This window comes from Balaenoptera acutorostrata, chromosome 1, assembly GCF_949987535.1.
Source record: "Balaenoptera acutorostrata chromosome 1, mBalAcu1.1, whole genome shotgun sequence".
NCBI classification, from domain to species: Eukaryota; Metazoa; Chordata; class Mammalia; order Artiodactyla; family Balaenopteridae; genus Balaenoptera; species Balaenoptera acutorostrata.
Genome location: NC_080064.1, coordinates 36,369,747 through 36,387,403, shown reverse-complemented (window position 1 = coordinate 36,387,403; position 17,657 = coordinate 36,369,747). Strand labels below are relative to the sequence as shown.

Genomic DNA, 17,657 nt, shown 5'->3' with positions numbered 1-17,657 from the left:
TAGCAGAGGATCTGAGAAGTCAATATTGATACATCAGTAGGTGTTGGCTGTCAGTGTTGCTGCTGTACTTGGGCACAGCCTGGATTTGGGTTCTGCTTTTGGCTGAAACTGTTCGCCGCAGGCCTCACCTATGGATGCATGCTTGTGCCTGATGCTAAGTGGCTTCACTGGTTACCATCAAAAAGACATGATACTCAATCTTTCATCAAAGCACCTTTAAAAAGCCACTCAAATGTTTATAGCAAAGCATTGCTAGGAAAATGCAGAGTATCAATTAAGATTTTGTGAGTTGTATTTTTTCTTTAAACCTACATTTTAAATGTTTACCATGACCTATTCTGGGATCTTTATTTCTCCCTGAAAAAACTTACCTGATTTAATGAAAGTCATTGGGAAAACAGAGTTCACTAGTGTCTAACATTAAGTTTTGCTGGAATGATCTAACATTTATAGCCCCAAGATACATCCTCTCATTTCATTCTCTTGACTAATGAGTTATGCTGTGACTTTTCCAAGATCACACATAGCCCATTAAGTGAGAAAGCTGTGAGAATTTTGTGTCTCCGAATCTCATCTCTTTCCAATCTATCATATATTGGTACATGTCAAAATAATTATTTTTCTTCAGTAACTCTCTCCACTGAAAGAGTGTCTCATCAACATTCCTCATTCCCTCAGACTCTCAATCTCCCAAGGGCAGAAATCAATATCCACTCATGAAACAAGCATTAAGTGCCTACTAAGTGCTAAATGTTCTGCTAAGTATTGGCAGCCATGAATAAGACCATGTCTCTGTGCTAAGAGATACACAGCCTACTATGTGAGAAGAAACATCAATACATAATTACAAGTACCGTAACAGAGCTATGTGTGCAGCACTAGAGCGGGACAGGTTGAGGAAGGAGTAACTGGGTGTGTGCAGGAACGGAGGTCAGGGAAGACTTTCTGTTCCATGAGACCAATAGATGAAAAGCCCTAATCCAATGTTTACAGCAGAGCAGATGCTCAATAAATTTGATTTCCCTTGGACCTCATGCCCCCTCCTCCCCATCTCTCTCGTTAGAGGACGATGTATCCAGGCAGGCAAGGAGGATTTCCCAGCAGGCAGCACAAAGGTGTGAGAGGGAGCAGGCTGGCTTCGCAGAGAAGCAGGACTCTGCACCCTAGATGGGCCAGCCCACCAGCACCCCCCCGCTACCACTGCCTGCTCCCCAGTCTGTGCTCAGGCGTAAGAGGCAGTGACTGGGCGGGCTCAAGGAGGAGTGAGGCTTAGGGCCAGAGTGAGAATACCCTTCCCACAGCACTTGGTAACGAGAGAGAGAGAGAGAGAGAGAGAGAGAGGGAGAGAGAGAGAGAGAGGGATTTAATGGCTTGTTTTTATTAGATCGGGTCAAAACTAACACGTCAAAAGAGCTGCATTAAGACCCCTTGTGTCAAAATATTATTGCTACAAAAATCAAAATCCTGAATTTACTTACAACTTTTTGGTCAAAATATCCAGAAACACTAGTTACCCACGAGGAAAAAAATTAAACAATCCTAGATCCCAACACCAGGGATCACGCCTAACACTGAAACCAAAACAAAACAATAAAAACTCAGACGGATTAATAATTCAAATATAAATAATAAAGCTATAAAAGTACTGGATGAAAATATAGAGGAAGTCATCTCTATAAATTACTATGTGTGGATATAAATTCAAAAACTGCTACAGAGGGCAATTTGCCAATAACTTTCAAAATTTAAAACACATAACTTTGGGTCCATAAATATCACTTTATTCTAGATAATCTCACATGTGTGGGGAGTGTTGTATAAAAAAGGTTATTCACTTAAGTAATATTTAGAGTAGTAAAAAATGGCAATTGCCTAACTGTCCATCAATAGGGAACTGATGCAGTAAAGTATAGTTTAGTTCATGGAATGCTGTGTAAAGAAGGGACTTCTGCTTCCCACCATGATAGAATAACAGGGGTGGGATTTACCCTCCTACCTTCAACAACCAGAAAACAAGTCAAAATAGATGAAACAAGTCTTCAGACCAGTGCAGGGATGGGGAACCCAAATAGAGCCCAGTGGTCTTTCTGAGTTGAAAAAAAGCGATCAAAGTTTAGGGAGGGCAAGAAGACTAGAATTTGTGGAGACTACCACAGAGGACAGAGATGCTCAGAATGCCCCAGAGGTCTGAAAAGGGGTCCCCTCAGATCTTTGGCCAAGTACTGATCTGGGCGTATATGAGGGGAAATTCTGAGGCTGAGGAAAGGCCACTGGGAAGCAGTAGATCAAACAACTCCTGGTGTTCATACAGGGCTGGGAATTGTTTGTATTCATAAAACAATTGTGGAAATAAATCAGGCAGAGTGGAAATTCCTCATAATGCACAAGGCATTGGGTCCAGTCCTCAGACAGGTACTGTGTTAGTTATGGGGATAAATTAGCCCTAGACAAATGGTTGCTCAACACCTGCACTAAAAATGTTAAAAGCAAATCTCAAAGGGATACAACTGATTCCAAGAAACTTAACTACATGTCCAAGCAAAACTAGCACTATTTAAGAGAATATAACAAAATCTAGCACAGAAAAACGTAAATTTCACATTGTCTTGAATCTAATAAAAAATTACCAGGCAGGCATACGAAGAATCAGAAAAATATAGGCCATTTTCAGGAGAAAAATCAATCAATAGAAACCATCCCAGAAATGACACAGATGATGAGATTACCAGACAAGGATGTTTAAACAGCTATTCTAAATATATTCTCTATGTTCAGGAAGGTAGAAAAACACATGAACATAATAAAGAATGAAATGCAAGATATAAAAAGACCTAAATGGAACCATAGAGATTAAAAACACAATATCTGAAATGAAAACACACCAGATGGGATTAACAGCTGATTAGACACCACAAGAGAAATATCAGTGGATGTGAAAACATAGCAATATCAACTATCCAAAATGAAACACAAAGAGAAATAAGAAAAAACTGGGGGAAAAAAACACCAAAGAAACCTAGCATTAAACAAACCAGTTGGATGAATGGCTTAACATACATGTAATTGGAATCCTGGGAAAGGTGATGGGCAGAAAAAATATTTGAAAAAATAAGGACAAAAAGCATCCAAATTTGATTAAAAAATAGACTATAAACCCATACATCCAATGAGCTAAATAAATGAAAGCCAAGAATAATATAAAGAAAACCACAACAAACTGCATCATATCAAATTGCTGAGAATGAGTGATAAGGAGAAAAATCTCAAAAAGCAGGCAGAGGAAAAGAGAAACATTGCATACGAAGTGAAAAAAGGTAAAAGGACTTCCCTGGTGGTCCAGTGCTTAACAATCCACCTTCCAATGCAGGGGATGTGGGTTCGATCCCTGGTCAGGGAACTAAGATCCGACATGCCACAGGCAACTAAGCCCACACGCCACAACTAGAGAGAAGCCACAACTAGAGAAGCCCACATGCCACAGCGAAGATCCCACATGCCGCAACTAAGACCTGACGCAGACAAATAATAAAATAAAATTTAAATAAATAAATAAATAAATAAGGTAAGAATGACAGAAGACTTTCGTTAGAAACTATACAAGCCAAAAGAAAGTGAAGTTATATCTTTAAAGTACTGCATGTGTGTCAAATTGTCAACCTAGAATTGTATACACAGCCAAAAACAAACTTTCGAAACTGAAGGTAAAATAGACTTTATCAGACAAACCAAAGCTGATAGACTTCATTGCCATAAGATCTTCCTCATAAGAAATGTTAAAAGACGTTCTTCAAGCAGAAGAAAAAGAACACCATATAGAAATATGTATCTATACAAAGGAAGAAAGAACAACAGTAAAACTAAGTTTGTGGGTAACTATAAAAGAGTTTTCAGGGACTTCCCTGGTGGTGTAGTGGATAAGAATCCTCCTACCAATTCAGGTGACATGGGCTCAATCCCTGGTCCAGGAAGATCCCACATGCTGCGGAGCAACTAAGCCCATGTGCCACAACTACTGAAGCCTGCACGCCTAGAGCCCGTGCACTGCAACGAAGAGTAGCCCCGGCTCACCACAACTTAGAGAAAGCCCATGCGCAGCAACAAAGACCCAACGCAGCCATAAAAAAAAAAAAAATTAAATCAAAAAGCAAAAGGAGAATGAAAACAAATCTGCGGGGGGAAAAAAAAGGCTTTTCATTCTAATTTTTAAAAACTTTTAAAATTTAAATTGTGGTAAAAATACACATAACATAAAATTTACTATCTTAAACATTTTTAAGTGTACAATTCACTAGTATTAAGTACTTTCACATTGTTATGCACTCAATCTCCAGAATGCTTTTCATCTTGTAAAACTGAAACTCTGTCTATTAAATATCCATTAAACAGCAATTCCTCATTTCCCCCTGTCCCCAGCCTCTGGCAACCACCATTCTATCTTCTATCTCTGTGAGTCTGACTACCCTAGATACCTCACATAAGTGAAATAAAACAGTATTGTCTTTCTATGACTGGCTTATTTCACTTAGTATATTGTCCTCAAGGTTCACCTACACAGTAGCATCTGTCAGAACTTCCCCTCTTTTTAAGGCTGAATAATATTCCATTCCATGTATATACCACATTTTATCTTTTCATCAGTTGACAGACTCTTGGATTGCTTTGGCTACTGTGAATAATGCTGCTATGAACATGGATGTGTAGATACCTCTTTCAGACCCTGCTTTCATTTCTTTTGGGTATATACCCAAAAGTAGAACTGCTGGGTCATATAGTAATTCTACTTTCAGTTTTTTGAGTAACACCATGCTGTTTTCCATAGTGGCTGCACCACCAATTTACATTGTCACCAGCAGTGCAAAAGGGTTCTGATTTCTCCACATCCTTGTCAACACTTGCTTTTTTCTGCTTTTGTGATAGCAGCCACCCTAATGAGTGTGAGGTAGTATCTCATTGTGTGTTTTGTTTGTTTGTTTTGTTTTTTTGGCTGTGTTGGGTCTTCGTTGCTGCCCACTGGCTTTCTCTAGTTGCGGCAAGTGGGGGCTACTCTTCATTGAGGTGCGCAGGCTTCTCATTGCAGTGGCTTCTCTTGTTGCAGAGCACGGACTCCAGGTACACGGGCTTCAGTAGTTGTGGCACGTGGGCTCAGTAGTTGTGGCTTGCGGGCTCTAAAGCGCAGGGTCAGTAGTTGTGGCACCCGGGCTTAGTTGCTCCACGGCATGTGGGATCTTCCTGGACCAGGGCTTGAACCCGTGTCCCCTGCATTGGCAGGCAGATTCTTAACCACTGCACCACCAGGGCAGCCCTCTCATTGTAGTTTTGATTTGCATTTTCCCAATGACTAATTATATTGAGCATTTTTTCATGTGCTTATTGGCTATTTGTGTATCATCTTTGGAGAAATGTATATTTGAATCCTTCATCCATTTGTTGTTGTTCTTGAGTGGTAGGAGTTCTTTATATATTCTGGATATTAACACCACATCAGATATATAATGTGCAAATATCTTCTCCCATTCTGTAGGTTGCCTTTTCCTGCTCACTTTTTGTTTTGTTTTTTGTTTTGTTTCTTTTTTAATTTATTAATTTGAGGTGGTAAATAATTTCTCCAAAGAGTACAATGCTTCTGAAATACCCAACACATTATTTCATTTGAGAGAAAAGCTATTGGAACCAAAGAGATAATACCAAATGCTTGGGCCTCCAGGAATTTAAAACTACTTCAAAAGTTTTTCAATATTCACACACATGCCTATAATTTTCTACGTTGAATTCAAAGAATAAAAATTCTATTTCTATGTAGAGTTTTTATGAAAAAAAAATAATTCCTACATTCTTTAGAAAATTGAAGTTATGAGTAGCTTTATATTTCACACAGCTTTATCCAATATTCTACGAGGTGGGAGAATTGCATTGGTCCAGGAATCAGCACAAAGAGAAGTGTACTGGAGTGAGCTGATGCAATATCAACAACCTATATACATAAGGATGTCAAAGTAATACAATCACTTCTGAAAAATCAATAATTGCCACAATCTCAAGAAGCATCCTTCTTATTATTTCTTTTTTTTTTAAGCTTCTTTTTTTTTTTTAAACATCTTTATTGGAGTATAATTGCTTTACAATGGTATGTTAGTTTCTGCTTTATAACAAAGTGAATCAGTTATGCATATACATATGTTCCCATATCTCTTCCCTCTTGCATCTCCCTCCCTCCCACCCTCCCTATCCCACCCCTCTAAGTGGTCACAAAGCACTGAGCTGATCTCCCTGTGCTATGCGGCTGCTTCCCACTAGCTATCTATTTTACATTTGGTAGTGTATATATGTCCATGACACTCTCTCACCCTGTCACATCTCACCCCTCCCCCTCCCCATATCCTCAAGTCCATTCTCTAGTAGGTCTGTGTCTTTATTCCCGTCTTGCCACTAGGTTCTTCATGACCTTTTTTTTTTTTCCCTTAGATTCCATATATATGTGTTAGCATACTGTATTTGATTTTTTCTTTCTGACTTACTTCACTCTGTATGACAGACTCTAACTCCATCCACCTCATTACAAATACCTCCATTTCATTTCTTTTTATGGCTGAATAATATTCCATTGTATATATGTGCCACATCTCCTTTATCCATTCATCCGATGATGGACACTTAGGTTGCTTCCATGTCCTGGCTATTGTAAATAGAGCTGCAATGAACATTTTGGTATATGACTCTTTTTGAATTATGGTTTTCTCAGGGTATATGCCCAGTAGTGGGATTGCTGGGTCATATGGTAGTTCTATTTTTAGTTTTTTAAGGAACCTCCATACTGTTCTCCATAGTGGCTGTATCAATTTACATTCCCACCAACAGTGCAAGAGTGTTCCCTTTTCTCCACACCCTCTCCACCATTTATTGTTTCTAGATTTTTTGATGATGGCCATTCTGACCGGTGTGAGATGATACCTCATTGTAGTTTTGATTTGCATTTCTCTAATGATTAATGATGTTGAGCATTCTCTCATGTGTCTGTTGGCCATCTGTATATCTTCTTTGGAGAAATGTCTATTTAGGTCTTCTGCCCATTTTTGGATTGGGTTGTTTGTTTTTTTGTTATTGAGCTGCATGAGCTGCTTGTAAATCTTGGAGATTAATCCTTTGTCAGTTGCTTCATTTGCAAATATTTTCTCCCATTCTGAGGGCTGTCTTTTGGTCTTGTTTATGGTTTCCTTTGCTGTGCAAAAGCTTTTAAGTTTCATTAGGTCCCATTTGTTTATTTGTGTTCTTATTTCCATTTCTCTAGGGGCTGGGTCAAAAAGGATCTTGCTGTGATTTATGTCATAGAGTGTTCTGCCTATGTTTTCCTCTAAGAGTTTGATAGTGTCTGGCCTTACACTTAGGTCTTTAATCCATTTTGAGTGTATTTTTGTGTATGGTGTCAGGGAGTGTTCTAATTTCATACTTTTACATGTAGCTGTCCAGTTTTCCCAGCACCACTTATTGAAGAGGCTGTCTTTTCTCCACTGTATATGCTTGCCTCCTTTATCGAAGATAAGGTGACCATGTGTGCGTGGGTTTATCTCTGGGCTTTCTATCCTGTTCCATTGATCGATATTTCTGCTTTTGTGCCAGTACCATACTGTCTTGATTACTGTAGCTTTGTAATATAGTCTGAAGTCAGGGAGCCTGATTCCTCCAGCTCCATTTTTCGTTCTGAAGATTGCTTTGGCTATTCGGGGTCTTTTGTGTCTCCATACAAATTGTGAAATTTTTTGTACTAGTTCTGTGAAAAATGCCAGTGGTAGTTTGATAGGGATTGCATTGAATCTGTAGATTGCTTTGGGTAGTAGAGTCATTTTCACAATGTTGATTCTTCCAATCCAAGAACATGGTATATCTCTCCATCTATTTGTATCATCTTTAATTTCTTTCATCAGTGTCCTATAATTTTCTGCATACAGGTCTTTTGTCTCCTTAGGTAGGTTTATTCCTAGATATTTTATTCTTTTTGTTGCAATGGTAAATGGGAGTGTTTTCTTAATTTCACTTTCAGATTTTTCATCATTAGTATATAGGAATGCAAGAGATTTCTGTGCATTAATTTTGTATCCTGCTACTTTACCAAATTCATTGATTAGCTCTAGTAGTTTTCTGGTAGCATCTTTAGGATTCTCTATGTATAGCATCATGTCATCTGCAAACAGTGACAGCTTTACTTCTTCTTTTCCGATTTGGATTCCTTTTATTTCTTTTTCTTCTCTGATTGCTGTGGCTAACACTTCCAAAACTATGTTGAATAATAGTGGTGAGAGTGGGCAACCTTGTCTTGTTCCTGATCTTAGTGGAAATGGTTTCAGTTTTTCACCGTTGAGGACAATGTTGGCTGTGGGTTTGTCATATATGGCCTTTATTATGTTGAGGAAAGTTCCCTCTATGCCTACTTTCTGCAGGGCTTTTATCATAAATGCATGTTGAATTTTGTTGAAAGCTTTCTCTGCATCTATTGAGATGATCATATGGTTTTTCTCCTTCAATTTTTTAATATGATGTATCACATTGATTGATTTGCATATATTGAAGAATCCTTGCATTCCTGGAATAAACCCCACTTGATTATGGTGTATGATCCTTTTAATGTGCTGTTGGATTCTGTTTGCTAGTATTTTGTTGAGGATTTTTGCATCTATGTTCATCAGTGATATTGGCCTGTAGTTTTCTTTCTTTGTGACATCTTTGTCTGGTTTTGGTATCAGGGTGATGGTGGCCTCGTAGAATGAGTTGGGGAGTGTTCCTCCCTCTGCAATATTTTGGAAGAGTTTGAGAAGGATAGGAGTTAGCTCTTCTCTAAATGTTTGATAGAATTCGCCTGTGAAGCCATCTGGTCCTGGGCTTTTGTTTGTTGGAAGATTTTTAATCACAGTTTCAATTTCAGTGCTTGTGATTGGTCTGTTCATATTTTCTATTTCTTCCTGGTTCAGTCTCGGCAGGTTGTGCATTTCTAAGAATCTGTCCATTTCTTCCAGGTTGTCCATTTTATTGGCATAGAGTTGATTGTAGTAATCTCTCATGATCGTTTGTATTTCTGCAGTGTCAGTGGTTACTTCTCCTTTTTCATTTCTAATTCTATTGATTTGAGTCTTCTCCCTTTTTCTCCTGATGAGTCTGGCTAATGGTTTATCAATTTTGTTTATCTTCTCGAAGAACCAGCTTTTAGTTTCATTGATTTTTGCTATTGTTTCCTTCATTTCTTTTTCATTTATTTCTGATCTGATCTTTATGATTTCTTTCCTTCTGCTAGCTTTGGGGTTTTTTTTGCTCTTCTTTCTCTAATTGCTTTAGGTGCAAGGTTAGGTTGTTTATTCGAGGTGTTTCCTGTTTCTTGATGTAGGCTTGTATTGCTATAAACTTCCCTCTTAGAACTGCTTTTGCTGCGTCCCATAGGTTTTGGGTCATCGTGTCTCCATTGTCATTTGTTTCTAGGTATTTTTTGACTTCCCCTTTGATTTCTTCAGTGATCACTTCGTTATTAAGTAGTGTATTCTGTAGCCTCCATGTGTTTGTATTTTTTACAGATCTTTTCCTGTAATTGATATCTAGTCTCATAGTGTTGTGGTCAGAAAAGATACTTGATATGATTTCAATTTTCTTAAATTTACCAAGGCTTGATTTGTGACCCAAGATATGATCTATCCTGGAGAATGTTCCATGAGCACTTGAGAAAAATGTGTATTCTGTTGTTTTTGGGTGGAATGTCCTATAAATATCAATTAAGTCCATCTTGTTTAATGTATCATTTAAAGCTTGTGTTTCCTTATTTATTTTCATTTTGGATGATCTGTCCATTGGTGAAAGTGGGGTGTTAAAGTCCCCTACTATGATTGTGTTACTGTCGATTTCCCCTTTTATGGCTGTTAGTATTTGCCTTATGTTTTGAGGTGCTCCTATGTTGGGTGCATAAATATTTACAATTGTTATATCTTCTTCTTGAATTGATCCCTTGATCATTATATAGTGTCCTTCTTTGTCTCTTGTAATAGTCTTTATTTTAAAGTCTATTTTGTCTGATATGAGAATTGCTACTCCAGCTTTCTTTTGATTTCCATTTGCATGGAATATCTTTTTCCATCCCCTCACTTTCAGTCTGTATGTGTCTCTAGGTCTGAAGTGGGTCTCTTGTAGACAGCATATATATGGGTCTTGTTTTTGTATCCATTCAGTGAGCCTGTGTCTTTTGGTGGGAGCATTTAATCCATTTACATTTAAGGTAATTATCGATATGTATGTTCCTATTCCCATTTTCTTAAATGTATTGGGTTTGTTATTGTAGGTGTTTTCCTTCTCTTGTGTTTCTTGCCTAGAGAAGTTCCTTTAGCATTTGTTGTAAAGCTGGTTTGGTGGTGCTGAGCTCTCTCAGCTTTTGCTTTTCTGTAAAGGTTTTAATTTCTCCATCGAATCTGAATGAGATCCTTGCTGGGTAGAGTAACCTTGGTTGTAGGTTTTTCTCCTTCATGACTTTAAGTATATCCTGCCACTCCCTTCTGGCTTGCAGAGTTTCTGCTGAAAGATCAGCTGTTAACGTAATGGGGATTCCTTTGTGTGTTATTTGTTGTTTTTCCCTTGCTGCTTTTAATATGTTTTCTTTATATTTAATTTTGGATAGTTTGATTAATATGTGTCTTGGCGTGTTTCTCCTTGGATTTATCCTGTATGGGACTCTCTGTGCTTCCAGGACTTGATTAACTATTTCCTTTCCCATATTAGGGAAGATTTCATCTATAATCTCTTCAAATATTTTCTCAGTCCCTTTCTTTTTCTCTTCTTCTTCTGGGACCCCTATAATTCGAATGTTGGTGCGTTTAATGTTGTCCCAGAGGTCTCTGAGACTGTCCTCAGTTCTTTTCATTCTTTTTTCTTTATTCTGCTCTGCAGTAGTTACTTTCACTATTTTATCTTCCAGGTCACTTATCCGTTCTTCTGCCTCAGTTATTCTGCTATTGATCCCATCTAGAGTATTTTTAATTTCATTTATTGTGTTTTTCATCATTGCTTGGTTCCTCTTTAGTTCTTCTACGTCCTTGTTAAATGTTTCTTGCATTTTGTCTATTCTATTTCCAAGATTTTGGATCATCTTTACTATCATTATTCTGAATTCTTTTTCAGGTAGACTGCCTATTTCCTCTTCATTTGTTAGGTCTGGTGTGTTTTGACCCTGCTCCTTCACCTGCTGTGTGATTTTCTGTCGTCTCATTTTGCTTATCTTACTGTGGTTGGGGTCTCCTTTTCACAGGCTGCAGGTTTGTAGTTCCCGTTGTTTTTGGTATCTGTCCCCAGTGGCTAAGGTTCATTCAGTGGGTTGTGTAGGCTTCGTGGTGGAGGGGCCTAGTGCCTGTGTTCTGGTGGATGAGGTTGGATCTTGTCTTTCTGGTGGGCACGTCCACGTCTGGTGGTGTGTTTTGGGGTGTCTGTGGCCTTATTAAGATTTTAGGCAGCCTCTCTGCTAATGGATGGGGCTGTGTTCCTGTCTTGCTAGTTGTTTGGCATAGGGTGTCCAGCACTGTAGCTTGCTGGTCGTTGAATGAAGCTGGGTCTTGATGTTGAGATGGAGATCTCTGAGAGATTTTTGCCGTTTGGTATTACGTGGAGCTGGGAGGTCTCTTGTGGACCAGTGTCCTGAAGTTGGCTCTCCCACCTCAGAGGCACAGCCCTGATGCCTGGCTGGAGCACCAAGAGCCTTTCATCCACACGGCTCAGAATAAAAGGGAGTAAAAAATAGAAAGAAAGAAAGAAAGAGGATAAAATAAAATAAAATAAAGCTATTATAATAAAAAATAAGAAAAAAAATTATTAAGAAAAAATTTATTAAGAAAAAAATTTTTTAATTTTTTTAAAATAAAAAATATGAAAAAACTTATTAAAAAATTTTTATTAATTTCTAAAAATAGAAAATAAGGAAAAAATTATTAAGAAAACATTTATATAGAAAAAAAATTTTTCTTAAGTAAAAAAAAAAAACAAAAAAAAACGGACGGACCTAACTCTAGGACTAATGGTGAAAACAAAGCTATACAGACAAAATCTCACCCAGAAACATACACATATACACTCACAAAAAAAGGAAAAGGGGAAAAATTAATATATCCTGCTCCCAAAGTCCACCTCCTGAATTTGGGATGATTCGTTGTCTATTCAGGTATCAACAGATGCAGGCACTTCAAGTTGTTTGTGGAGCTTTAACCCGCTGCTTCTGAGGCTGCTGGGAGAGATTTCCCTTTCTCTTCTTTGTTCATACAGCTCCCAGGGTTCAGCTTTGGATTTGGACCTGCCTCTGCATGTAGGTCGCCTGAGGGTGTCTGTTCCCCGCCCAGACAGAACGGGGTTAAAGGAGCAGCTGCTTCGGGGGCTCTGGCTCACTCAGGCCGGGGCGAGGGAGGGGTACGGATGCGGGGCGAGCCTGCGGCGGCAGAGGCCAGCATGACGTTGCAGCAGCCTGAGGCGCGCTGTGCGTTCTCCCGGGGAAGTTGTCCCTGGATCACGGGACCCTGGCGGTGGCGGGCTGCACAGGCTCCCGGGAGGGGCGGTGTGGAGAGTGACCTGTGCTCACACACAGGCTTCTTGGTGGCGGCAGCAGCAGCCTTAGTGTCTCCTGCCCGTCTCTGGGGTCCACGCTGATAACCGCGGCTTGTGCCCGCCTCTGGGGTCCGCGCTGTAGCCGCGGCTCGCGCCCGTCTCTGGAGTTTGTTTAGGCGGCGCTCTGAATCCCCTCTCCTTGCGCGCCGCGAAACAAAGAGGCAAGAAAAAGTCTCTTGCCTCTTCGGCAGCTGCAGACTTTTTCCCGGACTCCCTCCCGGCTAGCACCGAAGCCGGAGCCTCAGCTCCCAGCCCCCGCCTGCCGCGGTGGCTGAGCAGACAAGCCTCTCGGGCTGGTGAGTGCTGCTCGGCACCGAGCCTCTGTGCGGAAATCTCTCCGTTTTTCCCTCTGCGCCCCTGTTGCTGTGGGTTCCGCGCTGATAGCCGCGGCTCGCGCCCGTCTCTGGAGCTCGTTTAGGCGGCGCTCTGAATCCCCTCTCCTTGCGCGCCGCGAAACAAAGAGGCAAGAAAAAGTCTCTTGCCTCTTTGGCAACTGCAGACTTTTCCCCAGACTCCCTCCCGGCTAGCACCGAAGCCGGAGCCTCAGCTCTCAGCCCCCGCCTGCCGCGGTGGCTGAGCAGACAAGCCTCTAGGGCTGGTGAGTGCTACTCGGCACCGATCCTCCGTGCGGGAATCTCTCCGCTTTGCCCTCCGCACCCCTGTGGCTGCGCTCTCCTCCGTGGATCTGAAGCTTCCCCCCTCTGCCACCCGCAGTCTCTGCCCGCGAAGGGGCTTCCTATTGTGTGGAAACCTTTCCTCCTTCACAGCTCCCTCCCACTGGTGCAGGTCCCGTCCTTATTCTTTTGTCTCTGTTCTTTCTTTTTTCTTTTGCCCTACCCAAGTACATGGGGATTTTCTTGCCTTTTGGGAGGTCTGACATCGTCTGCCAGCGTTCAGTGGGTGTTCTGTAGGAGCAGTTCCACGTGTAGATGTATTTCTACTGTATCTGTGGGAAGGAAGGTGATCTCCGCGTCTTACTCTTCCGCCATCTTGCCCAGACCCCCTGCTCACTTTTAATTCACTTTAAATAATTAACTGTTTAAAACAAAAATAAATAAGGACAGTGTTGTGTGGGTTTATAATACATAAATGTAAAATATGACAAAAATAGCACAAAGGGCAGAAGGTGAAATGGAAGTATACTGTTCTAAGGTTCATAAGCTCTAAGCAAAGTGCTATAATATTATTTAAAAGTAGATTATAAATCAACGATGTATATTGTAAACTCTAGAATAATCATGAAAAACATAAAACAAAGAGGCATAGCTGTTAAACCAACAGTTTTATTTTATGGTAAAATAAAACCATAAAACATACTCAATTAACCCAAAAGGAAGCAGGAAAAGAAAGGGAAAAAAGAAACTAGCAGAAAACTCATAGCAAGATGGTAGATTTAAGCCGAACCACACTGATGATTACATTAAATATAAACAGTATAAACATTCCAGTAAAAGGCAGGCATTATCAGATTGGATAAAAAAGCAAGACTCCATTATGTGTTGTCTGCAAGAAACCCTCTCTAATTATAAAGAAACAGATAGGTTAAATGTAAAAGGAGGGACTGCTGCCAACCACACCCCTAAGATCCAACTTCTCTGATGCTCAGGGTATAAACACACAAACTCCTTCTCCACCAGAAAATGTAAAAGAATAGAAAAACATATACCATGATGAAACTAACTTTTAAAAGGCTGGAGTGGTTATATTAATATCAAACAAGGAAGATTTCAGAACAAGGATTATTACCAGTGAAAAAGGGACATTTCAGAAAAATGAAGGAATCTATTCAGCAAGGGGCTACAATCCTAAATGTGTATGCACTAAATGGCAGAGCTTCAAAATACACTGAAGCAAAAACTGATAAATGGAGACTTCAACATCCCTCTGTTAGTAACTGACCATATGTGGAATCTAAAAATAAAATGATACACTTAACCACTGTGCCACCAGAGAAGTCCTGGGAAAGACTTCTTAGATAAAACATCAAAAGCAGGGCTTCCCTGGTAAGCCCTCTAAGCCTTCCCTTCCCTCTAAACCTACTAGAACAGCTAAAATTAAAAAGATTGATGTCAGGGATATAAAACAACTAAAACTCTTATACTTTGCTGGCAGGAAAGCAAAACAGTATAGTCACTTTGGAAAACAGTTTGGCAAATTCTTATGAAGTGAAGCATACATCCTCTACACAAATGTTTATACTGGCTTTATTTATAATAGCTAAAAACTGGAATTAACCCAAATGTCTTTTGACTGTTGAATAAACAACGTACAATGTTATGCCCATATAATGGAATACTATTCAGCAATAAAAAGGAACAAGCAACTGCTACACACATGTGTGAATCCCAAATGCATTATACTAAACAAAAGAGGCAGACCCAAAAGGCTACTATATGATCCATTTATATGACATTCTGGAAATACTACAGGGACAGTAGTTGTCAGGGCCTGGGGGTCAAGGGAGGGGTTAACTGCAAAGAAGTATGAAGGAACTTTTGGGGGTGATGTTGGACATGTTCTATTAACTGTTACGGTGGTTGCACAAAGGTATTATCAAAACTCATACAACTATACAAATATGTAGATTTTACTGTATGTAAATTAAACCTCAACAAATCTTTAATAAAATTATGACACCTCCAAACAATTATATATTATGCAATCATTTAAAATATGAGATGAATCCATATATGCTGGTAATAGGATAAACTCTAAGACATATTGTTAGGAGTAAAAAGCAAGATACAGTATAATAAATACAGTATGTTCCTGTTTATAGTAATATTGGCTGTCTCTGGGATCTGGAGTGGGAATATATACCCTTTTGTACTGTTTGAGTTTTTTTCCCCCACATGCTTGTATTACTTTCAATTAGAAAACCCATACACAGGTCAAGGAAAACTCACAGGTGTCTGGCCCAGGGGCCTGAGCAATGCAGGTCTGAGAAAACCCATGCAAGAATATGGAACATGGTGCCAGACACTTAAGAAGTGCTCAGTAAGTAGCTGGGGGAAACAAAACATTGGAATCAAGTCAGAAGGCAGACCCCGGACAAAGAGATCTCTAACTGAACACCAGATATTCAGCCAGCAGAGCCTTCTGTTTTATACAAGGAGCTAAGCTTGGATTGCTGACATTAGGAAAGAAAAGGAGCATAAAATCCAAATATCCTGGATTTGCTTTTGGGCAAGCTGTCAGCATTCCTTTGCAAGCACACTGTGTGCCCTAACCTCAGCCTTCTAAGGGACGGGGTGCATACCCTTCCCCCATGAACACAGCCCACCCCAAGAGGCCACCCCTAGGGCTCCTCTGGTGGTCTGAGTGCTACATCCTGACTCCCAGAGGTCCCGAGCAGCCCCTCCTACATCCCCTCCAAGTCAGATAGTCCTATAACTCTCTGAAGGAACAAAACGACCCCAAGGGTCTCACTGCACTCGGACCGCAGACAAGACGATCGCAGCATGTCAGGCTCTTTTCCACACCAAGGTTTCAGGAAAGAAAACCCGAAAGGAAAAGGCGGATAAGCAAGCAAGGCCTCTCAGTAGAATTGGGTGAAAGGATCTCCCAGGGTTTGGCACAGCTTCTTTCAGCAGCTCCTATCAAGGAAATCAGGAACTCTAGAACGCCAGGCTCAGAAACTCCTCTTTATTTCCTGCTTTATTTGGATTTGCCTCCCTGAAGCCGGGTAGTTGGTCCTAGCTTCCAAAAAAGACTACGAGCTTCTGCACTGTGGAGCATTGTCTGGCTGCCTCTGGATACCTGGCTTCCAAGGGGAACCACGTAGGTTCTACCTCGTCTCTTTCCTCCACAGAAATGAGCTGTGCTGGCAGGTACACGCTCTGAGAGGAAGATGGGGGTAAGGTGTAGCAAGGGCCTAGAGTGGGACTGGAGAAGGACCAACCAAAAGCAAAGTCCTTTCCAGGCACCCACAGACTCAAGGACACAGGAGGGAAGGTACCACAGAATCTCATTTTCTCAGAGGCACACCACTTGCCACAAGGGGCAGGGTGTCTGAGTCCTGGGCCATGGACCAGGCTATCCAGGTGATGGGAAGAAACAGGAGCACTTACCGGGGGAAGATGGCAGTCATCAAGGCTGAAGCATAGCCAGGCTTGCAAGTTCCCTCTGAAAAGTTTGCGTACTTGGTGGCTAACTCAGCAGGCCTATGGGAAGAGAAAGAGAGTCACAGCTTGCCAGGCACTGGGCAGTGGTTACTAGTTCATGAAGAGCTGTAGGTGTGTAAACCCTGAATAAAGCTTCACTCCCTACAATCAGCACTTCAGCCCCTTTTCCACACCAAGGCCCTGGAGGTGGGGGTAAGGGGGAGGAGCCAAGAAACCCTAAAGGAATAGGTAGATAAATAAGTAAGGCCCAGCACCGGAATTTGGTAAAAAGAGCTCACTGGGTTTTGCATAGAATCTTTGCAGTAAGCCTGATTCCAGGGAAATCAGGAACTCCATCCAGGCTCCCAGACTGGGAGAGTAGAGCCTGGAGACCTAAGGAGAGAGCCGCCAGACTTTGATAAAGTCACAGGCACTGCCCTTTCCACCTTCCTGAATATGTCTACATGTCCAGCCTCATCTGCCTCTATTCTCTCCACACACACTATGATCCAGCCAGTGGGAACCACTCACAGTGCCCTGAATGTAGATCGAATACATGTTGGGGCGTTTAGTTAAGGATGCTCTCCTATCCTCTGTGCCTGGAATGTTCTTCCTTGTCCTTCTCCACCTGCCTATGCCTCCTGGTCCTTCACAACTCAGCTCAGATGTCAGTTTCTCTGGGCTTGGTTCCCTGACCCCCAGATTGGGCCAAGTGCCTCCCTGTGCTCACCGCCCACCCCCCGCCACCCGCGTTACATGATTGCCCAGCACTCGCTCTACGGAACTGCAATCGTTGGTAGTGTGTCTCCCTCACTGCACTGTAAATTCCCAAGGTCAGGGTCTGATTTAACCCTGTACCCCCAGTTCTTTGCACAGAGATGGGCACATAGCAGACCCTTATGATCTTCTGAAGGAACAAAATGGCCCTGACAATCTCACTACACT

The 17,657-nt window shown here is 41.1% G+C and overlaps 1 protein-coding gene across 6 annotated transcripts in view; it reads right to left on the bottom strand.

Moving 5' to 3' along the window:
* The window catches only part of ST3GAL3 (ST3 beta-galactoside alpha-2,3-sialyltransferase 3), a 239,793-nt gene that overhangs the window by 61,608 nt on the left and 160,528 nt on the right, over nucleotides 1-17,657 (bottom strand). For all 6 annotated transcript variants that reach the window (XM_057557896.1, XM_057557910.1, XM_057557924.1 and 3 more), the window contains one exon: nucleotides 16,680-16,772. In XM_057557896.1, coding sequence (XP_057413879.1) covers nucleotides 16,680-16,772 — 93 coding nt within the window. The remainder of the gene's footprint in view (nucleotides 1-16,679; nucleotides 16,773-17,657) is intronic.